Source organism: Aspergillus piperis (genome assembly GCF_003184755.1).
Source record: "Aspergillus piperis CBS 112811 unplaced genomic scaffold BO85scaffold_19, whole genome shotgun sequence".
In the NCBI taxonomy this organism is placed as follows: domain Eukaryota; kingdom Fungi; phylum Ascomycota; class Eurotiomycetes; order Eurotiales; family Aspergillaceae; genus Aspergillus; species Aspergillus piperis.
The window spans coordinates 113,389-135,270 of record NW_020291609.1 but is presented as its reverse complement, the minus strand read 5'-3'; the positions used below and the strand labels follow the sequence as shown (position 1 = coordinate 135,270).

General features: G+C 52.8%; 9 protein-coding genes across 9 annotated transcripts; 4 read left to right on the top strand and 5 right to left on the bottom strand.

Annotated features, from left to right (window-relative positions):
- Positions 1-74: 74 nt before the first annotated feature.
- BO85DRAFT_102817 (uncharacterized protein) lies at positions 75-1,171 on the bottom strand. The gene is made up of 3 exons (XM_025653790.1): positions 727-1,171; positions 614-676; positions 75-559 (listed from the first exon to the last, which is right to left on the bottom strand). The coding sequence occupies exons 1-3, from the start codon at positions 896-898 to the stop codon at positions 237-239; spliced, it is 558 nt and encodes a 185-aa protein (XP_025512283.1). The 5' UTR covers positions 899-1,171; the 3' UTR covers positions 75-236.
- Positions 1,172-1,444: 273 nt separating this feature from the next.
- On the bottom strand, positions 1,445-4,359 carry fmaE (monooxygenase fmaE; the record flags this gene model as incomplete). Its single annotated transcript, XM_025661824.1, has 3 exons — positions 1,445-3,005; positions 3,060-3,230; positions 3,560-4,359. The coding sequence occupies 3 exons, from the start codon at positions 4,357-4,359 to the stop codon at positions 1,445-1,447; spliced, it is 2,532 nt and encodes an 843-aa protein (XP_025512282.1).
- Positions 4,360-5,308: 949 nt separating this feature from the next.
- On the bottom strand, positions 5,309-6,859 carry BO85DRAFT_452309 (NmrA/HSCARG family protein). The gene is made up of 5 exons (XM_025660793.1): positions 6,751-6,859; positions 6,197-6,682; positions 5,937-6,126; positions 5,698-5,867; positions 5,309-5,637 (listed from the first exon to the last, which is right to left on the bottom strand). Exons 1-5 carry the CDS (start codon positions 6,793-6,795, stop codon positions 5,560-5,562), a joined length of 969 nt encoding a protein of 322 aa, XP_025512281.1. The 5' UTR covers positions 6,796-6,859; the 3' UTR covers positions 5,309-5,559.
- Positions 6,860-7,715: 856 nt separating this feature from the next.
- On the top strand, positions 7,716-9,115 carry BO85DRAFT_102810 (alpha/beta hydrolase). Its single transcript, XM_025653789.1, has one exon. The coding sequence runs from the start codon at positions 7,809-7,811 to the stop codon at positions 9,027-9,029; it is 1,221 nt and encodes a 406-aa protein (XP_025512280.1). The 5' UTR covers positions 7,716-7,808; the 3' UTR covers positions 9,030-9,115.
- Positions 9,116-10,056: 941 nt separating this feature from the next.
- BO85DRAFT_491078 (NRPS-like enzyme) lies at positions 10,057-13,479 on the top strand (the record flags this gene model as incomplete). The annotated part of the gene is made up of 4 exons (XM_025663692.1): positions 10,057-10,359; positions 10,423-10,824; positions 10,875-12,913; positions 12,951-13,479. 4 exons carry the CDS (start codon positions 10,057-10,059, stop codon positions 13,477-13,479), a joined length of 3,273 nt encoding a protein of 1,090 aa, XP_025512279.1.
- Positions 13,480-14,452: 973 nt separating this feature from the next.
- On the top strand, positions 14,453-15,798 carry BO85DRAFT_379380 (uncharacterized protein; the record flags this gene model as incomplete). The annotated part of the gene is made up of 6 exons (XM_025656337.1): positions 14,453-14,632; positions 14,701-14,737; positions 14,800-14,855; positions 14,914-15,296; positions 15,359-15,429; positions 15,494-15,798. 6 exons carry the CDS (start codon positions 14,453-14,455, stop codon positions 15,796-15,798), a joined length of 1,032 nt encoding a protein of 343 aa, XP_025512278.1.
- A 488-nt stretch (positions 15,799-16,286) lies between these two features.
- On the top strand, positions 16,287-18,706 carry BO85DRAFT_378908 (Zn(II)2Cys6 transcription factor; the record flags this gene model as incomplete). The annotated part of the gene is made up of 6 exons (XM_025656317.1): positions 16,287-16,315; positions 16,376-16,514; positions 16,580-16,796; positions 16,849-17,530; positions 17,578-17,748; positions 17,800-18,706. 6 exons carry the CDS (start codon positions 16,287-16,289, stop codon positions 18,704-18,706), a joined length of 2,145 nt encoding a protein of 714 aa, XP_025512277.1.
- Positions 18,707-18,770: 64 nt separating this feature from the next.
- BO85DRAFT_378980 (putative 2-haloalkanoic acid dehalogenase) lies at positions 18,771-19,490 on the bottom strand (the record flags this gene model as incomplete). Its single annotated transcript, XM_025656320.1, has 1 exon — positions 18,771-19,490. The coding sequence occupies one exon, from the start codon at positions 19,488-19,490 to the stop codon at positions 18,771-18,773; it is 720 nt and encodes a 239-aa protein (XP_025512276.1).
- A 603-nt stretch (positions 19,491-20,093) lies between these two features.
- Positions 20,094-21,864, bottom strand: BO85DRAFT_522768 (aromatic amino acid and leucine permease). Its single transcript, XM_025665292.1, has one exon. The coding sequence runs from the start codon at positions 21,763-21,765 to the stop codon at positions 20,140-20,142; it is 1,626 nt and encodes a 541-aa protein (XP_025512275.1). The 5' UTR covers positions 21,766-21,864; the 3' UTR covers positions 20,094-20,139.
- Positions 21,865-21,882: the final 18 nt, after the last annotated feature.

Below are 21,882 nucleotides of genomic sequence, written 5' to 3'. Positions count from 1 at the left end.
GCTATGATTATTGCTTTACTGATTAAGATACACAAACTAGAAAGTGAGTAGAGGCCTCAAGTACCAAGAGTTCGGATTTTGTACTAGACGAACATAATGACTTCGACTTCGGACTATGCAACGGCGCACGCTGACATTGATATCTGTCATCACTAAATGCCAACCACCATACTATCATCCACAAATGGGCATCCCATCCGATACCCATCCCCGGTCGGGGTAGAGCGGAAAAGATATCAAGCAACATCCCGCACATTCGCACTCGTGTACCCACTGCTCGACACCCCCTCGGGCACCCAAAACAGCTGCCACACCGTCGAGACATTGGTATCCTTGACGTAGAACGTATCAAACAGCTCCCCAGAGTCAGACTCATACATGATCCAGCCACCGTACCAGATCCATTTATCAGTTACGGCATCCGAGGGGGTGTCATCGCCCGTGAAGCCAACCTCGGTGACCTCGTCTGCGTTCGGGCGGATGTACAGCAGAGTATCGTCAGGGAGGGTCACGCCCTCGGTGAGAGCTTCGGCGAAGACTTCGTCGGAGCTGTAGGTCACTGTGCGGGGTTAGTGTTGATACAGCGATTGAGGGGGGCGGGAGGGGGACTGACTGGTGATGTCGGTCACGACGGAGCCGTAGGTCCAGTCGGAGGCAGTGCCGAAGTAGGCCAGTCCTAATTTCAGTCAGTATTAATGATAGTGGTGAAGTGAGGGGTGGCTTTACCATCAGCGTAGAATAATTTTACGGGCTCAGAGGCAAGTCCATAGGCGTAGAGGGTGAAGTTGCCGTCCGGATTGCGCTTGACCAAGTCACCCAGGGGACGGAGAGGGTTGGCAGCCACGCTGCCGATGGCGGCAAGTCCAGAGAGGACGGTGGTTGTGAATGAAGCCTTCATTGTTGCTAATGGAATATTTGAGTGACTATTAAGAGTTTGTTGGGTGTGTGATGTCCTTATATAGACGATTGTTCACCGGTAACTGACACTGAGTGGGCAATACTTCTTCCGCACCCATAGACATCCGTAATGGTTCTAGGCTAACAGCCATCCTGGACGCGTCATCACAAGTCGACTTGGATGGAAGGAAGCCGAAGTGGAGGAGCCAAGGACCCTAGCCTTCAGCCTCATATCCATTCAACTTGGATTCTTCAGCTACTAGTCAGCGACGGTAGTCTAAATCAAGACTAGAAGAGCCTAAGCCAGTTTAGCTTCTGCAGCATAGCTTCCCGAGTCATGGGTTAGTGCTTGTGTTAAGGCGAAGGAATGAGCCGTTCATTCTAGCACTCTGCAGGATACGAACTTGATTGTTGATACGAGGTTTGTCATGATTACTGCATGAATTTGCCGCTAACATAATATAGGCTGGGTAGATATCGCAAGTGCAGAACGGTGTACGTCGAGGCGAGTAAGTTACAACATCATCACACAAGATCGGAACAGGCTTCAATAATCTGAAAACCTCGTCTTGAACGCACGCATGCATGACCAGTCAGCCGCCCACTTGACCGAGCCTAGCAAGTCTGCCGAGGATGCTGCATCGTCCAAATCCTCTGCCGTCGGGGCCAACATTTGCTTGAGTAGCGAATGTCGTTCTTTCAGGTCCTCCAGCATGCGACTAGGCGCGAATCCATCGTCTTGAGACGAAGCCGAATCGGTATCTTTTGGCACGCTGACATCCGGATCGGCCAGCAATTCTAAACGCAGCGTCTCCTCTGCTAGTGCGAGGATCCAATTTGAGTCAAATGGCCCCTCTCGATGCGGCCACGCACGCAGCAGCTTGATAGCTCGCCATCGGATGCGATAATCGCGAGAGACAATGGCTCCAAGGTACAATGGTTGAACGACGCCCAGGTTGATACTGACGGTAGGACGCTCAGGGAACCGGTCCATAATCGACTCGGCAAAAGAGACGATCTCCTCCAGGTCTGGTGTGAAGGAAGCCATGACGGCTTCGTTGTGTCCCTGCGTGTTTACTTCCAGAGACACCATAATGCCGAGGTACTGAAGGTGAAGAAGCTCGGCGCTCCTTTGCTCTTTACGATCGAGAAGATGGTACGAGGTCCGGTAAAATGGCTCGAACGATTGCCAGAAACGTGATGCGAGAGAGCGGGCCCGCAGCCGGTTTGATTGAATGGTGTCGTAGTTGCGCGCAATTTCGTGCTCCGGCATCCCCATACATGAGTTTTCCAAGCGATACGCCGCACTCGTGACAAGGTTGAAGGCAGCGCAGGCATCCTCCAGAGTAGCAAAAGCGGCCGCTGAAGTCGGTGCCAACTGCCACTCCCCGGGCAGGGAATCGATGCACAACAGAGGGCCCCCAACTCCATAGTGGGCGGAAATGATGTCGATTTGCGCAAAGGCCGCGACCAGACACCGTTCAACTCGCCCCTGCCGAGGTGTGGGCGCCACTAATTCTCGCTCCGCTTGAAGCTCGCGGAGGATGCGCAGGCCACTCTGGAGATGGGTAAAGGCATCGTCGTAGTGCCCCTGCAGCAGGTCACACAGGACGAAGAGCAAACAGCAGAGCAGGGTTACGTTGCGCAATCGGGGATCTGGTGAGGCCCGGCGCCTCGTGAGGGTCTGGAAGGCGCGGCCCAACTGCTCTTGCGCAAAGCGCAGCCAGGGGCCTTGATACGTCGCGGGAAGGTTGGCAGCCAAAGGCATCCCTCGGGCTTCGGCGTCTTGGTGGATGGCGCTGAGGGCCACGGTCGCATGATAGACAGCTGGCTCTGACTGCCCCATTTGCAGCACTAGGTGTTGCCAGAGAGAGGAGTCGTACATCTCGCGGAAGGTGGGCACTGTGTGGTGTTGGAAGTAGGAGAAACAGCGGCGTTCGTCGGATGTGATGGTCCATCGAAAGCCACTCCCCAAGTCAGCGCTAATCTTGGACCATGAGTCCTTCACCAGGGGCAGCCTCTGCAATTCGTAGCCATCGCAAACGCGACCGGTGGAGGTACATCGCTGGCATGCGCCGGGGGTTTCATCACATTTCACACGGCGAGCCCTGCCCCGAGTCAGCAGCAGCCGATGAGAACCTGGGTCATTTTCGTAGACCTACCGACAAGTGCGACATCCCGTTCTCGATCTCTTGCAGCCAGGTCGACGACGCGTAGAGTCCGAACGAAATGGTAGCAGGGTGTTGGGATCGTCCATGCTCCTATGTACGGGAAGGCTCAGTCGAAGTGCGTTGTTTCGAATTGTGGCGATACGCGAGGGGAACGAAAAGAGGCTTAACGCCTAGAAAGACGAAAATGGCTAAAGGATTGGCCAGGGGATAACGTCTGGATTGTGATTGATCGGCATCCAGACATCCGCTGTCTAGCGCGGCCACTAACACCACCGCAGCAGGCTCGAAAGAGGTCTAGTCCACTCTAGTTTCTTCCTCGGGGATTAAGGATCGGGGCGAAGCAGTGAGAGACAGATTGAGTGCACATCATGGAATTACGATAGAAAATAGGCTAAATCGAAGAGATCACAAAAGTGGAGAGGAGAGGTGCATGGATTTCCTGCGGTGATCATCTTGTACCTGCCGATCACAGGCCCTCAGGTTGGTTATACATATCATCGTGCTCCTTCTCACGAGCCTCCAGGCGTGTCAACTGCAGCCGCTTACTGGCCGACCGTAAGACACCGTCACGCGCATCAACCACCGGTCGCACCCATTGCTCAACCACTCCGGTATTCTTCTCCTTGTCGGCCTGAGTCTGCACGGGAAACCAGGTATCGGCCAGACCCGTCGGCCACCCATTAATGTAAATATTCTCCCAGTTTCCACGTGGCACCAGGTAGGTTTCATGGTAAAGGGCCAGATGCGGATGGTCCTTGGCGATGCGAGCCCACCAGCGCACCCCTTCCATGTGGATCTCATCGTGCGCGAACTGATGGAGAGCAGCGTAGTCGCGGAGGTAGAAGACGGTCATGAACTCATTGCCCGCTGCACTGTCGCACTTCAGCCATTGCGAGGAGCCCAACAGACCGTACTTGACAGGGTTGGCGCGCATGTCCCGTTGCATCTTTTCGGCGCTGTCGCCCAATTCCTTCATGCCTGGAGCGAACATCCCGAGAGGATGGTGGTTGCGTGCACCCAAATGGAAGACCACGATAGACTCGCCCGCCGGTTCATTGCCAAAGGTGCCATCAGGCCGGGGATACTGAGCACTGCGCTTGATAGGGATGGATCCCGCCAGGTACCGGTTGGGGGTCAGGTGGCAGGCCATCAGCAGATGGTCGATGGTTCTGTAGAGGAGGATTGCCGCGGTCGGAAGCAGGGACAGGGAACCCAGCAGTAGAAATGCACAGCCTTGTATGAGGCCACCCAGGAGGAGCCACGAGGAGAGGGTAAGGTTGTCGCGAACCATGGGCGACAAAGAGCTCGTGGAGTCGGGCAGGGGAGTCGGACCATCGCCACGGTCGCGTGGGACAGCCCGGGGTAGGAGGAGGGGTTTGAAGGTGGTCATAGTGTAATGATGGGTGAATGAATATCGCTTGGGATGTCACTGAATCCCATGTGGCTTCGGGGTTGGATTTATAGGGCACTGAAACGTTGGGTCAGATAGCATCGGGCAGTGCTCCATCCTTCGCTGACCTGTTCCACTTTCCTTCCCACTAAAGGCATTGGTTGTTGGTGCCAGGCTGCGGTGGCTTCCCCACAGGGGCAGACGGACGGACAAATCACAGGTGCCTCGACCGTAAGCAACGCTGCGAATGGAAGTGAAAAGGATCCGCCCTCAGATCATGGCCAGCAAGTATTCCATCCTTTCATTATCTGCGGGCGACCAGTGCGTTGGAGTTCTCGTGTTCCGAAAGGCAGGCCACTCAGAGTGGATGGGTGGATCATGATGCACCGCTGAGAATGACAAATGTGTAGGGACAATGCAGGACTCTGGAAAAAGTAAGGGCATGATGAAAGATGAAGATGAGCATGACGATGCGATCCATAGGGAACCAGTTACACCGCAGGAGATGGAATGCTGAGCCGGTCGGGGAATCCAGGTATCCGGCATGCAGGTGGTACGGAAGAAAATGTTACTTCTGATCCTTTCAAATCAAAAGGAACCCCTAAAAGTCCATTGCCATGCACTGTGTAACCGTGGTTGATGGTTGATCTACCTTTGTGCTACTTGCATGTCTGTACACGAGTATAACCAGTCAGTCCATCGCCATTAGATCCTCTGCTGATTCTCTCAAGGTTTATCGGTCAGGTTTGCCTTGGTATCCGGCTGGGTATGTTTCACTATTAGAAGAAATGTCCGATACGCTAAATTTACAGACACTACTACTTCTGCTGATACACCCATACATGGAGGCCGCATGGCTGTCAGTTCACTTAGGACGCTTTGAGTAATTGAATAAGCTGACAACAAAACAGGGTCTCTGTTCCACTCCCGATCGGGTTCCTCGGATAAATGTTCCTTCGCCATTGCCTCAGGCAGAGAGGGGATGGGCAGGAAATATATTATTTGGGACATATGAATGTATCAAACTCGTGGAAGGGCTCTTTGACATCTATATCCCAGACAAATAGACCTCACCATGGTTGCAGTATATGCTGGGATTCATCAGAAAGCCCTCATGTTTGCAAGAATGTCATTCTCTTCTAGGAATTCCGCCCACGACTGAAGGCAAAGACCTGGAATCTGCGTTGTGTCGATTAGTTCCGGTGTATTGATCAGTTTTATGATAAAGGCTTCACGTACGTCTTTTGCCTGGATAAATCCTGATGCATCACACACGTTTCCAAACTTCTCAAACATCAAGAGCTGCTCAGTATAATCCCGAGCAATCTCAGGAGATAGACCTTGACTCTCCAGCTTCTTTTGATGCTCATCGGGACTTATCACATGGTACGCTGTCTGCAACCCATACTCTGGAATATTCTCCATAAGTCCAACAAATCATATAACGCCAGATAGAAAATGTGGGTAGGTATAGTTACTTTTGCCAATCATGGCTTGCTTCTCTGCCTCCGAAATGGCTTCACTATAAAAAGCCACGGTCTTTGTGAAGTAGATGGCCCCATCTTCCAGTATTAGTCGAACAAGCTTGCCTGTATCGCGAATCGATCCGTTCGGCATGACAGTGGACGGGCTGTGTGGCAAGTACATATGATACACGCCTTGCGCATCCTAGAATCACCTGGTTAGACTTTTTGTCAAGTATCAAATATGTGGTAGTGGAGGAACAAGGTAGACCAACAGGCTGGGAGAGGTAGCGCTCGGGATGAGACAGACAGTTCTCAAAATAATTGGGAAAGAGCACAACCGTCGTCTTGCCCCACAACTCTGGATACTGCTGCTGTATGTAATCTGCAACTAGACTCTTGCTCTTCCAGTGGTGAATGTTTTTCAGGATGCCGCCGGAGACTTTCTCGGGATCTGGGAGTGAGCTCCAGATGAAATGTTCAATGGTTGAGGTTTGAGCTGCAGCATCAATAATGGTTCGACCCTGGATAGCTTCTGCCTGTGCTGACCGTGTTGCCCAAAAGTCCGTCATAGCAAAGACAGCATCGGCATTGGTAAATGCCCGAAGCAGGACGTCGATGCCAGCATTTAGGTCAAACGCCCGAACTTCTGCCCCCAGTTCTGCCAGCTTTTGTGCTGCTGGCTTGCTCGGATCGCGCGTCAAAGCCCTTACGTGGTACAGGTCCGGGCTTTTCAAGAGCTCCCTAGCGACAGAACCACCCTGGATGTGCATCAGCGACCAGAATGATTATACTGCACCATATAGCAAAAGCTAAGCATGCAACGGACCTGTGAGCCAGTGGCGCCGATGACAACAACAGTGCGACGAGACATGGTGACAAGCTGTGATGAAGAAAGAACGATGAAGCCTTACACTGGTAAGAAATCAGAGTATGACAGGAAAGCTGAAAGATACGGCTTACTACATGCTCACCGGTTAGATATATAGTGGTTGAATGAACTAGAGGGGCTGCTCATGTGTTCGGTCTTCGGCTTATCGGTCTCATCGGGGGCCCGAGAGGCTGGAAGGATGGAATGGATATACGACAAAATCAAGGGATATTAGCTCCGGTTGAACAATCAGGATTATAACTGGCTATGACCAAGTTTTGATACAAAAGTGGCAATAATTCCACTAAATATGGTGGTACCCCATTGGGAATTGCAGCGGGGACAGCGAGGGGTCGTACCAAGTACAACTAGTAATCTAAGTAATCAGTGTAACTATATATAGAGAACTAGTTCGTTGCTACTAGTACATAGTACTAGCTGGCTGCAGGATAGCCAGAAGGAAGTGAGCGACTGGCTACCACTGATTCTTAGTACTGGTGCCTGTCCAGCATGTGATGAATTGAGATATAACATCCTATGACTTCCACTGCTACGTCGCTTGTGCTGCCGGCTGTCTTACCTGGGTTTGACTGTCTTGGGGCGCAGTCCTTGTTGATGCCTGAGGCATTAACGAGACATTGGCAGGTGCCACTACTTATGTTCCGTAGGCTTTTCTTGCCCTTTGCTCCCATGTCTTACCGGACGAAGAGGATAGAGCAGTACACACGACCGATTGGAGCCTCTTCATTCAACGAAATTCATGACATACTGTGGAACTGATTCTCCCATACCAGCTATCTACATTGCAGCTGCGATGGGGGTCCGGAAGGTACACAGGGGACCGCAGCGCAGCCGACCTGACGGTCGCAAAAGCCGCCCGGCAGCACAAGGATGTTTGTTATTATTATGCATGATCCCTCCAAGAACCCCTTATTTCCCTTTCGCCCAGATCTTCGCACCCATCCTACAATTCCTCTACCGGCCACCCGGGCGCTGAAACCGATAACGGCTTCATCATGCCGGCTGGTGACCTTCTGGCCTCGCTACTCAAGCATGCCTCTTTTTCGGCCGCCATCGCGGTCGGCTTATACGCGACGCTGTTGGGCCTACTGACAACGCAAACATTCCAATCCCACGTGGTGTATCTGCATGCCTTCGAAATGACATGGTTTAAGGACCTCAATGTCCCTGAAACCTTTGGCTTTCTACGGAACCAGGTCACCCCTTTTACAATCTGGACTCCCGATGGGGAGCAGCTTTACGCCTGGCACATCCTGCCCGTGGAACTGTACCGTCAGCACGAACAATCCCTGGTCGCGGAGCCCGCCGTATTGGTCTCCGACATTACCTCCCGGCTCTCCTTCCAGCTTCTGCGCGACGATCCTGACGCTCGCCTGATCTTGCACATGCATGGTGCCGGGGGCACGGTGGGTTCGGGATATCGCGTTCCCAACTACCGGGCGCTGTCCGCTGGCCAGCCGGAGAAGATCCATGTTCTCACTTTTGATTATCGGGGATTTGGGCGGAGTACTGGTCAACCATCGGAGGCGGGCCTGATCACCGACGCCTGTGCGGTGGTCGACTGGGCCATGACGGTCGCTGGCATTCCCCCTTCTCGCATTCTCATCTTCGGTCAGTCCATGGGGACCGCCGTCAGCCTTGCCATCACCCGCGACCTTGCTGTCCAATCTCCACCCGTGGTCTTTGCTGGCACCGTGCTAGTGGCCCCGTTTGTCGATGTTGCGACTTTGGTTTCGACCTATCGTGTGGCGGGCATCATTCCGATCCTGTCCCCACTTGCGCGCTTCCCATGGCTCTTCGAATCTCTGCAGCGCTTCATCCGGGACAAGTGGCTGAGCAAGGATCGCATTGCCGAGTACGTACGGGCCAACGAAGTGAACGGGGAAAGATACCATCTTACCATCATTCATGCCGAAGACGACTACGACATCCCCTCGCACCACAGCCAAGCCGTGTTCTGGCATGCAGTCCGAGGAACTGTACCTGGAGGCATCAGCTACTATGAGCTAGAGCGCAAGAAACCAGACACCAAAGTAGACCTTGGCGCTGCTGGTACTGTCGTGGAATGGAAGACCGACAATGGCATCATCCGGGAGCAGATCCTCAAGACTGGCTTGCATGATACTATAATGGGGTATCCGGTAGTCACCATGGCCGTTATGCGTGCCTTCGAATCCGTAAACCCGGCCTTCACGGGCCTGCTGCCCGGAAACTAGGACGAACCGACAGAGAGGCAATGAAAAGGCCGCCGGGATAGGTTGGATTCACCGCAAAGCAGCTGACAGATTCAGCATAAGTTGTCATTTTCACATAGAACACTGCCAATCCTGAGCTGCTTTTAGCCTACTTAGAGCAGCAGATAGTTGAACTACCACTTGCTATGGCTGCTAATGATAGCAACCAGCACCATTATCATCACTATGCAGTTTATGTACCGTTAAAGCTCCTGGTACAAAAGTTAAAACATTCTTCTTAGCCGGGGGTTGTCCATGAGCTTTAGAGTGACTCAGGCCTTTCTGCGAAGTTAGCAACTCTTGACTCCTCAAATCACTGTCTGGTTTACATTCCGCCCCTGTGATGGTCACTGGATGCATGCTACACCTAGTGACAATAATACAGGGACAAACGCTTCGATTCGCGTGATGGTGATGTGACAGTGAATGATAAAGACAACCAAGTGGGGCTGGTCATTTTGTATTCGCTGCTGTCCGATATTTCTACGGGTGCTATTTTTATAGCTTATGGGTTCACCTTGTCTTGATTGAATGAGCTTGGCCAATGGCATGGATAGCCCCAGCTAGCTAGGGTATCTACATATGCCAAGTGAGTTGGATTGGCAGGTAATCCATGTTGATGATCGGGGCTGTTGGTTGGGACAAAGAAGACCCCTGTATGTTTTTTGGTCATTGGTCATTCCCATACATACAAGGGCTACTGAGAGATCACGGAAATTCCCTGACCCTCTTGCTTCGCCAACCCCAGCTAGGCCGTCCAATCCAGCCTCATCTCTCTCCTGCCCCTCCTCGTTCCCTTCACCACCCGCCTGCTCATTGTCACGGTTAATTCCATGCTCTCACCTTCATTTTTTTTTTTTTTTTTTTTTTTTTTTCGAATGGCCTTATAAAGACAAGGTCCTTCCCCTAGTTGGTCTGGAGCAACATCGTTATCAGCAACGTCATCATCGCCATCATCGAAATTTCAAGTTCCATTTTCTCTTCTTTGACCACTACTTCGCTGCCTATCATGCCTACTTGGACTCCTTCTTCCGGCTATGATCCGCGCTCAGAGCTACTTCCCAACATCTTTGACCACTATGCCCAGGTCAAGCCAGAAGCCATCTATGCAGAATACCCGGTGAACCCAATGACTTATGAGGAAGGCTACAGGCTAATCACCTACAAAGCCTTGGCCAACGCTATCAATGGTGTCGCTGGCTGGCTGACAAAGACCCTGGGCCCTGGAACAGGAGAAACTTTGGCCTACCTTGGACCGAATGACTTGCGATACCCGGCATTGGTATTGGGCGCAGTCAAGGCTGGATACTGTGTAGGATGGCCCGTTTACGTAGTGCGGCTTCCGGGGAACCTGCTGACATGGGTGTATTAACAGATGTTTCTTACGTCGCCGCGCAACAGTGCAGTGGCCCATCAGTCGCTATTCATTAAACTAGGGTGCACGACGCTACTGGCCCCTTCACCACGGCCACCATTCATCGCGGGAATTGTCGACGCCCACTCAGTGAAGGTTGTTGATGTTCCTAGTATGGCTGAACTACTCGCCACCCAGTATCCGGTCTTTCCTTACCACAAAACATATCCTGAAGCAGCACATGATCGACTGGTTATCCTTCACACATCGGGGTCAACGGGAATCCCTAAGCCCATTATCTGGACCCATGACAGTGCCGTCAAGCATATGCATATGCAAAGACTCGATATACCCGCTGGCTGCGAAGGCCAGGACAGCTGGGGTTTCGGCAAGCGCATGTATCTCTCTTTGCCTCCTTTCCATGTAAGGTTTCCACAATTACAGCGCACTGCAACTGCTAACTGCTACTGTAGGCCGCTGGACTAGGGCATATTCTTTTTATTACCATGCCTGTTGATACCACCCGGATAATGCCTACTGCTGCCGGTCTTCCCAGCGCGACCGGGATGGTAGCGGCGAGGAAGCAGACCCCATTTGACTGGGCAGTTGTTGTCCCATCAATCGTACTGGAATTGTCCCAATCGGCTGATCTGCTGGAGTACTGCGGCAACCATCTGGAGTACATGATGTATTGTGGCGGGGATCTGCCCCAGCCTGTCGGGGACATAGTATCCCGCAAGCTGAGAATTGTGAACGGCTATGGCGCTTCCGAGCTGGGGATCCTGAATGTGATCCACGATATGGGCAAATGGGATCCCCTCAAAGACTGGCGCTATCTTCACTTCCATCCACAGCTGGGCGTTGAATTCCGGCATGTGTCCGGGGACGAGTATGAGGCGGTGATGGTGCGCACTCCAGAGCGCGAGGGTCACCAATTTCCATTTTCAATCTTCCCTGACCGTCAGGAGTATCATACCAACGACCTGATGGTGCCCCACCCGGATCCCGCCAAGTCAGACCTCTGGCGGCCGTCTGCAAGGTTGGATGATGTGATTGTTTTCCTCAATGGTGAGAAGACAAATCCCGTCTCGATGGAGGGCCACATACTCGCCTCTAATCCTGAGGTGACAGGGGCTCTGGTTGCCGGGGCACAACGCTTTCAAGCCGCTCTCATCATTGAACTGGGCCGCTCAGAAGTAGGACTGAGCACGAGCCACCGGGCCGCTGCCATTGAAAGACTCTGGCCTAGCAGACAGCAGGCGAACGAGGAGTGTCCAGCCCATGCCCGTATCGCCAAGAGCCACATTCTTTTCACCACTCCGGAGAAGCCCATGCTGCGTGCCGGAAAGGGCACCGTACAACGCGCAGGTACTTTAGCAATGTACGCAGCAGAGCTCGACGCCCTCTACGCGGACGCCGAGAAACTTGCTCAGCATGACGCTGGCGAAAACCCCGGTCCCGGGGCCGTGGACGATGTCGTCAAGGTCGCTGCGTTCATCCGCGCGTCACTCCTGGCCATTACGGGTTGGAGTGCGGAGAAGGTGTCTGATACAGAAAGTTGGCTCACTCTAGGAATGGACTCGTTGCAGGCATTAACGATAACGCGTGTGCTCAAGCAAGGTCTCCTTCTACCAACTCTCACGCCTAACTTGATATATTTGCACCCCTCGATAACGGAGCTTACCGAAGCAGTTCAACAGCTGGACATGCAGGGTAAACAGTCTACAGAAACCCATCAACAAGGTCTTGTTCAGGAACGTGACGAACTGCTACAAAGGTTTATCGGTCACATCGAAAAACCCAATCCCGCTACCATTTTCACTGCCAATAGAACAATCCCCGCAACGCAGACCGTAATCCTGACCGGCTCCACTGGCCAGCTGGGAACTTATATCCTTGATGCGCTCCTGAGAGATTCTTCTGTGGCCCACGTCCACTGCCTGAACCGAGGGGATCATGCTCGTGAGAGACAACACAACCGCATCAAGGAGTATGGCCTCACCCCACTGGCCGATAACGAAGGCCGTCTAAGCTTCTGGACCGCGGACCTAAGCCAGGAGGGCGATTTGGGTCTACAGCCCGATGTCTACACCCAGCTGCAGCAAACCGCAACGCTAATTATCCACAACGCCTGGACCGTGAACTTCAACCTCCCCCTAGCAACCTTCAAACCCCACATGCAGGGCGTGGTAAATCTCATAAACTTCGCGACATGCAGCCCACAAGCTCCGCATCTATTCTTCCTCTCATCTATCAGCTCGGTCATGGGTCATCGTACTAGCGAGTCGGGCCTGCTACCAGAAATCGTTATTACCACCACCACTCCCGCCCCGAATGGCTACGCCAACAGTAAATATATTGCCGAACATCTGCTGGATTACGCTGTGAAGCAGCAGCAAGAGCAACAAAGCGATCCCAAACAAACACGAGCTGCCCCATCATTCTCCTTCGCTCGAGTAGGCCAAGTCGCAGGCGCTGTGCGATCTCCCGGCCTCTGGAACCGTGCGGAGTGGTTCCCCAGTCTTGTTCAGAGCTCACGACACCTCCAGGCTCTCCCCGATACCCTGGGTACCTGTTGATCTTCTAGCCGAAGTACTAGTTGAGCTAGCTCTTCTTGGGGTTGCCGATGATCATGGCTGCTCCTCTGCTACCGGTTCGCCCCGGGCGGTCCAAGTCTACCATCCCATCAACCTCGAACCTCAATCCTGGGATTTGATGCGGCCCGTCGTTGCCGACACCCTTCTCGCGCAGGGCAAGGACAACACCGAGAAGACGATTGAAACCATCCCATTACACGAGTGGGTGCAACGTGTCCGGCGTGACATCGAGGCAGCCAGTGTTAGCTTCTCGGCTGATACTAAGGATGGCAAAGGGTTGGGTGGAAAGGAGCTGCAGGCACTGTTAGAGCAGAACCCGGCTGCCAAACTGCTAGATTTCTTTGAGGGTTTGGAAACAGAACACACTCAACCAATTGTCTTTGAGTCGGTGCACACTGCGAAGATGAGTAAGAAGTTACGCGAGGTGAAGGGCGTACGGCCTGGGTGGTTGGGAAAGTGGATTAGGGAATGGTTGGCCTAGCTTGTTTGTTTGGGTTGAGAGAATTACTGGTTCATGTTTTCATATTTCGGTGAGCCGCTACATCAGATGATTTCATAGAATTATACCTTCGCTCTCAGGTTTGCGACTCTTTCGGCTCAAGCCGAGCGGCTACTATCATAGATTGTTGATAAACTGGTTTTAGAAATGATATCGCACGCCGTGCCACATGGCCGAGACTGATTGTGCCCTGTCACATCTCATTATGAGGTTCCTATAAGTTCACTGTTTGCCAAAGGGTTTTGTGGAAGGGAACGGGGATGAATGAATTGTGTAACATAAGTCACCTCTCCCTTGGGGCCAAGTTCTCGCCGATGTAAAGATCGACAGTGGGTAGATCAGGCCCAGTGTGGAGTTGCATAGCAAGTCGCCAAATCGATACTCGCTCCTAGAACTCGTCTTTAGCCTCACTTATACTGTGTTTCTGTCCTGCTTTAAAGCGCTTCCTTTTCCGACTTGTTGCCACGCTATGATCTAGGTACGAAACATGAACTTTATTTTCAGTTGGGCGTTCGGTCGCTGATGATATTAGACATAGTCCTAGCTCGGCAATGTGACAAGTCCGCAAACCACTAACCTGGAATTGTTGAGCGTGGCTTTCCTGCAAGGGGGCTAACTGATGGATGGCATTTGCCGACAGCTGACAGGTGATGCAGAATTTGCCATTTTGAGCGAGGGTACCTTCGATCGCGACACCCTACTTGGCTCGATCGGCGGGTGGCTGTACTAATTGCCATGGCTGCCAATAATACGCTGCAGCAGAGGTTCTGCAACCATCATTGATGACATCAATCAGCACCTTTGCGATCGCGATGTAGATTCACGTACCACTGACACTCCTGACACTCGCGAAACGACATTTCTTTTAGCTTGGGGTTGCCCACTGTATTGAAGGCAGATCATACTCTCCTGCTACACTAGACAATTGCCCTGTCATAGCCGACTTCTACTCACGATGGCGGCATCGGAGACTGGTGATCTTGGATATTACCATGACAACCTGCGGCATGTCGTGATTACTGCCACTTGCTTTGCGTTGATCCTTTCTACGGTGTCGGTTGCCCTGCGTCTGTACTGTCGCAAGATCACGGGCACCAAGGTCTTCTTTGATGATTACCTGATCATCGTGGCATTGGTAGGTCATAATTCCTAGGTATTCTCAAACCCCGAGCAAGTATTGCTGACACTGGATGCTGGCGGCAGGTTTTTGAATATGCAGTGTCACTGGCTGGAGTTGTCTGTGCGTAACCTCTCAGTTTGGCTGACTACTGCACCGGAACCCCTTTGACTGATGAACGGCAGTGCTGTATAACGGACTGGGCACTCACATTATCTACGTTCCTCCTTCAGATTTGGTAGTGTATTTAAAGATTGATGATATCACTCTGCTTACCCCCCGTGCTACTGAGCTGACAGTGCATCCAGACTCTAGCCAGTGGCAGCTTCCTATACACACTATGCATCGCATTCACGAAGCTCTCTATCCTCGCATTATACAAGCGAATCTTTTCCATCCGACCGATGATACTAGCAGCTAACTCCGTCGGGGCAATTGTCATCCTGTGGTGTTTCGGGGTATGTCTGATTGGGGGCGTCGTATGTATTCCACTGGAGAAGCTCTGGAACCCGACGATGCCCGGCGGATGCATCGACCTGGCCAAGTTTTACTATGGGCTACAGATTCCGAACATCGTGACTGACGCCGTCATCCTCGCGCTACCGATGAAACACGTCTGGAACCTTCAGGTGCCGCGTACACAAAAGATTATGTTAACAGGCATCTTCTGCCTTGGTGCTTTGTGAGAATTCTTACTCCCGGCTGTTCGGATTACTGTTGCTGACATGGATATGCCCTACTTAGAACGCTTGCCTTTGACATTGTACGGCTGGTGACACTAATTGAGCTTTCAAAAGCCGGCAGCGATATTACATGTAAGAATTAAATAGGTCTAACTGAGTTGGATGTACTCTACTGACGGGAGATGCACCATGACAGATGACCAAGTACCCGCCAGTGTGTGGACCTGCATTGAGCCCGCCGTGGGTATAACGGCCTCTTGCCTGTCGAATATGCGACCACTGTTCCTTTCCTTGTCACGGTTGCGCGACAAGATGCCTCGTCTGTTATCCCGACCGTCACAGACTGAAGCGGTGGAGGTAGAGGGCTCGAAAATCGTATTCACTCAAACTGTGCGAGTCAACAGTAGTCACGCTGACGAGTCGGACACGGCGTGTCGCAAGGACCCTTTTGCTGGAACGCCATCGCCTCTATCAATAGGGGCTAATGTATCGACAGATTGACGAACTGCTGTGACACACGGAGTGATTCAATCGCTGATAAAATTGTGATTTTTCCGCATAAGGGACCAGGCGGAGGGGAAGATGATGTTTGAGGCCCTTATACACCTCGATTACCTGATTCTGCATCTCGTATGAATTAGAATATATTGATAATCTTCAGTCACACTAGCCAGATAGCCATTCATCTGCTCCTCGGAGCAGGCGTCAGTACACTAGGGAATAAGAGCACAGCTTGTGGGGAACAGCTTATCTTGCATTTCCAGCCGACCCACTGGCGGCGATAACAGACCAACCGCGGCGAGAGAAGTGCCGGTCACCAGGATGGCCCTTGCGGGGGTTGTCTATCGCTGCTTATCGCGTGCGGAGAAGCATCGGAGCAGCTGTTAGCGTATATGTCCAGATTGTATCCCGTCTCTGGTGCTTTGACACCTTCGCCTTATCCCAATTCTCTTCATAGTGTGTGTTCACTGAGAAATACCTAGCTAGTCATGGCAGAAGGCCGTCGGTCTGCCCGCGCGTAAGTCAATCACTCGACACTTCTTGTTCCAGATATTCAGCTCACTGACACTACTTGTAGATGCGACGAATGTCGCCGCTTGAAGGAAAAATGCGAAGGAGGAATCCCCTGCCGACGATGCGCCCATTTCCGCCGTCCCTGTGAATCCAAAGCCCTCGCATCGCGCGCCCGAGATTTTCGCGTTTACGTTCCCAGGCGAGTTTATCTCTGCCACCTAGGCACAACGGTACGCTAACTAGTTACTGCAGAACACGGCCAGCCAAGTCCGAGGTACAGGAGCTGCTGGACCGATGCAGGTACATGGAGCAAATCTTGAAGCATACAATTGAGGGCATCGAGCTCGACACCAAGAGCCTTTCCCGTCTGGCCAACTCCTTTACTACCGGGAAAGGTTCAGATCATACAGGAGTGACTAGTCCGGCTGGACTTGCTCTGGAGGAAGAGGATTGTACGATCGATCCGGTTGGTGATACCACCACGCGTGCGTCTTGCTCTTGCCGTACTTATTAGTGGATCATAACTAAGCTTGATAGACTTCTCTGGAGAATTCTCCTATTGGAATTTTTCCATGCGCATCAAACAACGCATCCAAAGTCGCATGCGGACCAAGAGCCCCGACCGTGTTTCGGGGTACTGGCGGGCCCAACATCTCCAGACCAACGAGCATTTATCAGCAGCGCTGGCATGCTTTCCCCCTCGTCCGATTACTGGCTTCCTGGTCAAGACCTTTCTCAAATATGCTGCCACACATTGGTTTCTGGTAGATGAAGATTGGCTGTTGGACCGTGTGCACCGGTTATACACCGACCCTGCCAGTCTTGGAGATACGGCTGCCGCGGTGGCAAGCATCCTGCTGTCTGTGCTCGCAATCGGAACTCAATATGCACATTTGGAGTCCCCTAGTGACCGAGATCCCAAGAATCAGACCTCCTCCTTTTCCGAAGAAGATGTCGGGGTGCGATTCTACGAACAGTCAATCAGACTACTACCGGAAATAATCGAGCTGTCCTGCTTGGAGAGCGTACAAGCATGTCTACTGCTTGGATTCTATGCTCTTCCAGTGGATGCCTCTGGACTTGGCTACATCTACGTGAACCTGGCGGTGCGTCTGGCTATGCAAAACGGCATGCATCGGAAATGCCGCCGGGATGCGTTCAGCCCGGTCATGATGGAGACGCGGAACCGGGTCTGGTGGACTGCATATTCCCTGGAGAGGTCTGTGATGACCACTACTGTTGTTAAATCTGGCTAATATATCGTAGGTTAATCTCGATCTTCCACGGACGCCCCTTGTCTGTGCATCGCGGGGATGTGGATGCAGACCTCCCCAAGGCTCGCGCAGACATGGGCCAGACACAGTCCGCCTGGAGCCCGCAATGTGCAGTCATCTCAATTCAGATGCTAGACTGGCTGGAGGAATTTCTCCATGACATGTGCGACATTCAACCACCTGTGTGATAGTTTTCATCCTGATAAGTGTACAGATCTCGTCTCAGGCACGCCCAACCAGCAGGACTGCCCGTCGTCATAGGCCAGCTAATAGCCCGCAAAGAGTCCTGGAATCGCTGGTGGGCAGGCATCTCTGACACGCTCGTCAACCCAATCCAAATGGGAGACCAACCGAATCGCGCCGTTATGCACCTGTGTTTGGAATCATGTCTCCTGCGCATGTTCATCGGTCGCCCATTCCTTCTCCGCAAGGAGTCCCCTACTCATCATAATGCAAATCCCCAAGAGTCTTCCGAGGAATCGTACTTCCAGCCTTCCGACCGCGACAGTCTCATCGGCGATTGCATCCAAGCGGCTCAGGAGGCATTGGAGATCTGTCGCCAGCTGCGCGATCACGGACCGGGACTGGCACGAGCGTCCTACCTGGAATACAGCGCATGTAGGGCTGCTCTACTGGTACTCATCGCATTCTCCGTGCAGAATCTGTCAGACGCCTTGCGCCAGCCCATGCGGGAGGGACTCGCGTTGCTCCGGGAGATGTCCGCAGCAGGTGATTCTGCACGATCGGAAGTATCCCTACTTGAAGCATTGGAGAGATCCCTCGCGCGTCTGCACACAGTGGCCCAGCGACCAGAGCCCGCTTCGGAATCTACGGGCCTGGTGTCTGACTACGAGGCCTTCCGCAACTGGGGGGCGACGTGCAAAAAACCTGCATCCGACGCGGCCCCACTGCACCCTGACACAGTCGAGCCGTGGACGGTTCCGCTGGATGGAATGGAGCAGCTACCCCCCTTCGATCCAACCCTGGATCTCTCCATCTTCGGCGGTGCCAATCTATCGCCGTCCGCAACGTGGCCCACCCGCACAGAGACCCAAGTGCTAGAAGAGTTCCTGGCCGGTTCGAGTTTAGATCCGATCTGGACGCATGTTGATCTTCCATAGCCTGGCCTACACTACACTACACTACGATAATCATGTAACATACTCATTCCAAACCATCAATTAATTATTTCGAAGCAGCAATAATCTTCTCCGCCATCTCAGGCAACGACTCCGACACCACATCCAACGGCGCATCAAACACCTTATAAGCCCCCTCCTTCTCATAAACCGTACAATAAGCACCGCGGAACCCGACTTTCGTAGCAGCAGTGACATCCCACAAATGCGCCGCGGCAAACCACTTCTCCCCACCCTCATTACCCAACCTCTCCCACGCGGGCCGATACGCCGCCAACGCCGGCTTCGCCACGCCCGCCGTATCACAGCTGAGGAAATTCTCCAACGGCATATCTACGCCCGCTCGCTCAAAGTATCCGCGCACCCGCTGCGTATCACCCGTTGTCAAACACCAAACCGTGAACCCGGCGTCGCGGAGCTTGGCGAAGCATTCGCGCGCGCCGGGACGGAGCTCGAGGGCGGCGTATCCGGCTACGCAGGCGTCGCGTTGTTCGGGGGTGGCGAAGCTGTGGGGGTCGGAGATGCCGATCATGGCGAGGGTTTGGTAGAAGAGTTCGGTGATGACAATTTTGTAGGGCTTGTAGCTTTCGGAGATGGAGAGGAAGGTGAATTGCAGCTCGGCGTTGGTCATCCATGTAAAACCCAGGGTTTGGGCGGTGATGTTGTGCGCCTTGAGTTGGGGGCCGAGCGTGCGCTCGATGGTGGCGTAGAAGGCATCGAAGGACACGCAGGTGCCGACGACGTCGAAGACGACGTGGTTGGGCATGTTGTGTTGTGTGTGCGAGAAGTAATTGAGGAATGGGGGGGAGGGAGAAAGGGTTTGTGTGGTATCGCGGTTATTGAGGGGTAGACGCGTTATCGCGGGGAACTGCGTGGCATCAAATAGTGCTAGTAGTTGTGATGTGGTGGGTATCCGCCGATACCGGGCGAGGGGCACCAGCTTCGCCCATTTCAGTAGGCCGGGCCGGTCGCATTTGTACATACAGCTGACATGCGCTAGACGGGGACTAGATTAGGTCTAAGCGCAGGTTAATTCAGGGGAAATTGGCGATATGCGACCAGGCGCTGATACTTGATAACGTGTTGATAAGGCGTGTTGATAGCCGGCGTAGTTATCGTGCTGACACCACATTTTGATAGCCAACTTGAATCGAGAATACACCGAACTACCTGTTGTATGTCGGAACTACATTTCATTGCTTAGTTTACGCTGACTAGCATACAATGGGACTTTATTATGTAGTATGATGCTCAATGGCTGTTTGCTAGAACGCAATGTGGGATCCAGTACCTTGTATACTGGGCGGAAGTCTCCTAGCAGTGAATATATATATGTTGAAAATTGACAAGGGTAGAGAATGACTGCTGGCTAATACACACTGCTATGTAACATTATAGAAACACCTATATATACATTACTCCCACAAAATATTCAAGCGCCGTAACCCCCGTTTCGGCTTGGGCTCCGGCTCCGGGTTCTTCTGGTAATGCTCGATGAATGGCCGCACAGGCACATCCTCCAGCGGAATGATCTTCGACTTCATCCACCACTTGTACCCAAAATACAGCACAAAAATAATGGGGACGTTCAAGTACGACGAGATAAAAGTCTCCGTATCCCATTGACCGTGAATGAAAGTCTCGTACCCGCCCGTCAGAAACAGCAGGCAAAACAGCACCAACGTGATCCATGTACTCCATGGCTGGAAGGGCGCCGCCCACGGCAATTCCTTGTGACGATCAATCCCTTGCTTCTTGCATGCGTAGTAGAACCGGAGGTACACGATACAAATGATGCCCCAGTTGACTAATGTCGAGATAGACACGATGTCCTGCAGCCAAGTGAAAACCGTGCTGGCCGAGCTGGACAACGTCATATATCCCAGCGCCATGAATACTCCCAATAGTGTCACCGCCACATACGGAATGCCGAACCGGTTCATGCGCATGAAGACTTTCGGTGCATGACCCTCTGCTGCCATGGCATAGATCACGCGCGATCCTCCCAGCATGTTCGAGTTTCCAGATGACCAAGCCGATGTCAGCACCACCGCGTTGATTATCGAAGGCACCACTTTGATACCGGCATTGCGCGCCGCAATGACAAAGGGAGATTCCGAGGCTGTGCCTGAGGAGCCGAGTAGGTTAGGGTCGTCGGAGGGAACCACCAACCCGATCATGAAGATGGTCAACACGTAGAAGAGTATGATTCGGACGAAGATGCGACGAGCGGCCATGGGGATGGATCGACGTGGGTTTCGTGTTTCGGATGCTGCAACTGTGATGTTTTCGATACCGGAATAGGAGTAGAGCGCACTATTCAGGGCTGTCCAGAATCCGAGGAACCGTCCCAAGGAGCCGCCGATGCCCAGATATTGTACGAATGGACCCGGGTCGCGCCAGTAGCGGAAGCCGATACTGACATGGTTTGGACCACCGCCACACGTAATGACGAGGGCCATTATATTGATGCCAATCACAAGCATAATCTTAAGGATGGAGAAGCCGAATTCAAGCTCACCATATACACGCACAAACACCAGGGCCGTGATCAACATCAACAGCCCGAAAACAGTAATCCAGATCGCATTGTTAATGGTCGTCCAGAATTCAATCACCACGGCGGCGGCGACAATTTCCGACGGGATCGAAACGAGGTAGGAATATATCTGATTCCATCCGTTGGCGAAGGCTAGGGCGGGGTCGACGAAGATCTCTGCGTAGCGAATCACGCCGCCGGCCAACGGCACCAAGGCACCCATCTCTCCCACCGCAAACACCACACTGGACACTAACAGCCCCATGATGCTGTACGCCAGGAACCCTCCCAACGGTCCTGCATGAGCAATGGCGCGACCTGAACTCAAAAACAGCCCTGTGCCAATTGTCCCGGCCAGGGCGATCATCTGAATATGTCGTTGGTGCAGGCCCTGCTGAAAGACTTGGGCCTCGTCGAGGTGGCCGGGTACGGCCTCAAGGTCCCCATTCTCTTCATCGGTCTGGTAGGGGGTCTTTTTCTCTGAACTGAAGGAACCGTCCATGATGCGGCCGGGATGTGTATGAAATAACTACCCTGGGCCAGAATTATGAATGCGATCTGGGAATTGGCATTGGGCGACTTTGTATATGTCTGATGCCCAACTCCCCGCATTGCAAAT

Excerpts from the sequence above, each read along its gene's own strand:
- BO85DRAFT_522768 (XM_025665292.1), bottom strand. The coding sequence starts at position 21,765 with ATGGACGGTTCCTTCAGTTCAGAGAAAAAGACCCCCTACCAGACCGAT.
- BO85DRAFT_102817 (XM_025653790.1), bottom strand. The coding sequence starts at position 898 with ATGAAGGCTTCATTCACAACCACCGTCCTCTCTGGACTTGCCGCCATC. Across the intron at positions 677-726 it reads AAAATTATTCTACGCTGATG|GACTGGCCTACTTCGGCACT; the intron begins GTAAAGCCACCC and ends GACTGAAATTAG. Across the intron at positions 560-613 it reads CGTCGTGACCGACATCACCA|TGACCTACAGCTCCGACGAA; the intron begins GTCAGTCCCCCT and ends AACCCCGCACAG.
- BO85DRAFT_102810 (XM_025653789.1), top strand. The coding sequence starts at position 7,809 with ATGCCGGCTGGTGACCTTCTGGCCTCGCTACTCAAGCATGCCTCTTTT.
- BO85DRAFT_452309 (XM_025660793.1), bottom strand. The coding sequence starts at position 6,795 with ATGTCTCGTCGCACTGTTGTTGTCATCGGCGCCACTGGCTCACAG. Across the intron at positions 6,683-6,750 it reads TCGGCGCCACTGGCTCACAG|GGTGGTTCTGTCGCTAGGGA; the intron begins GTCCGTTGCATG and ends ATGCACATCCAG. Across the intron at positions 5,638-5,697 it reads GATTTATCCAGGCAAAAGAC|ATTCCAGGTCTTTGCCTTCA; the intron begins GTACGTGAAGCC and ends GACACAACGCAG.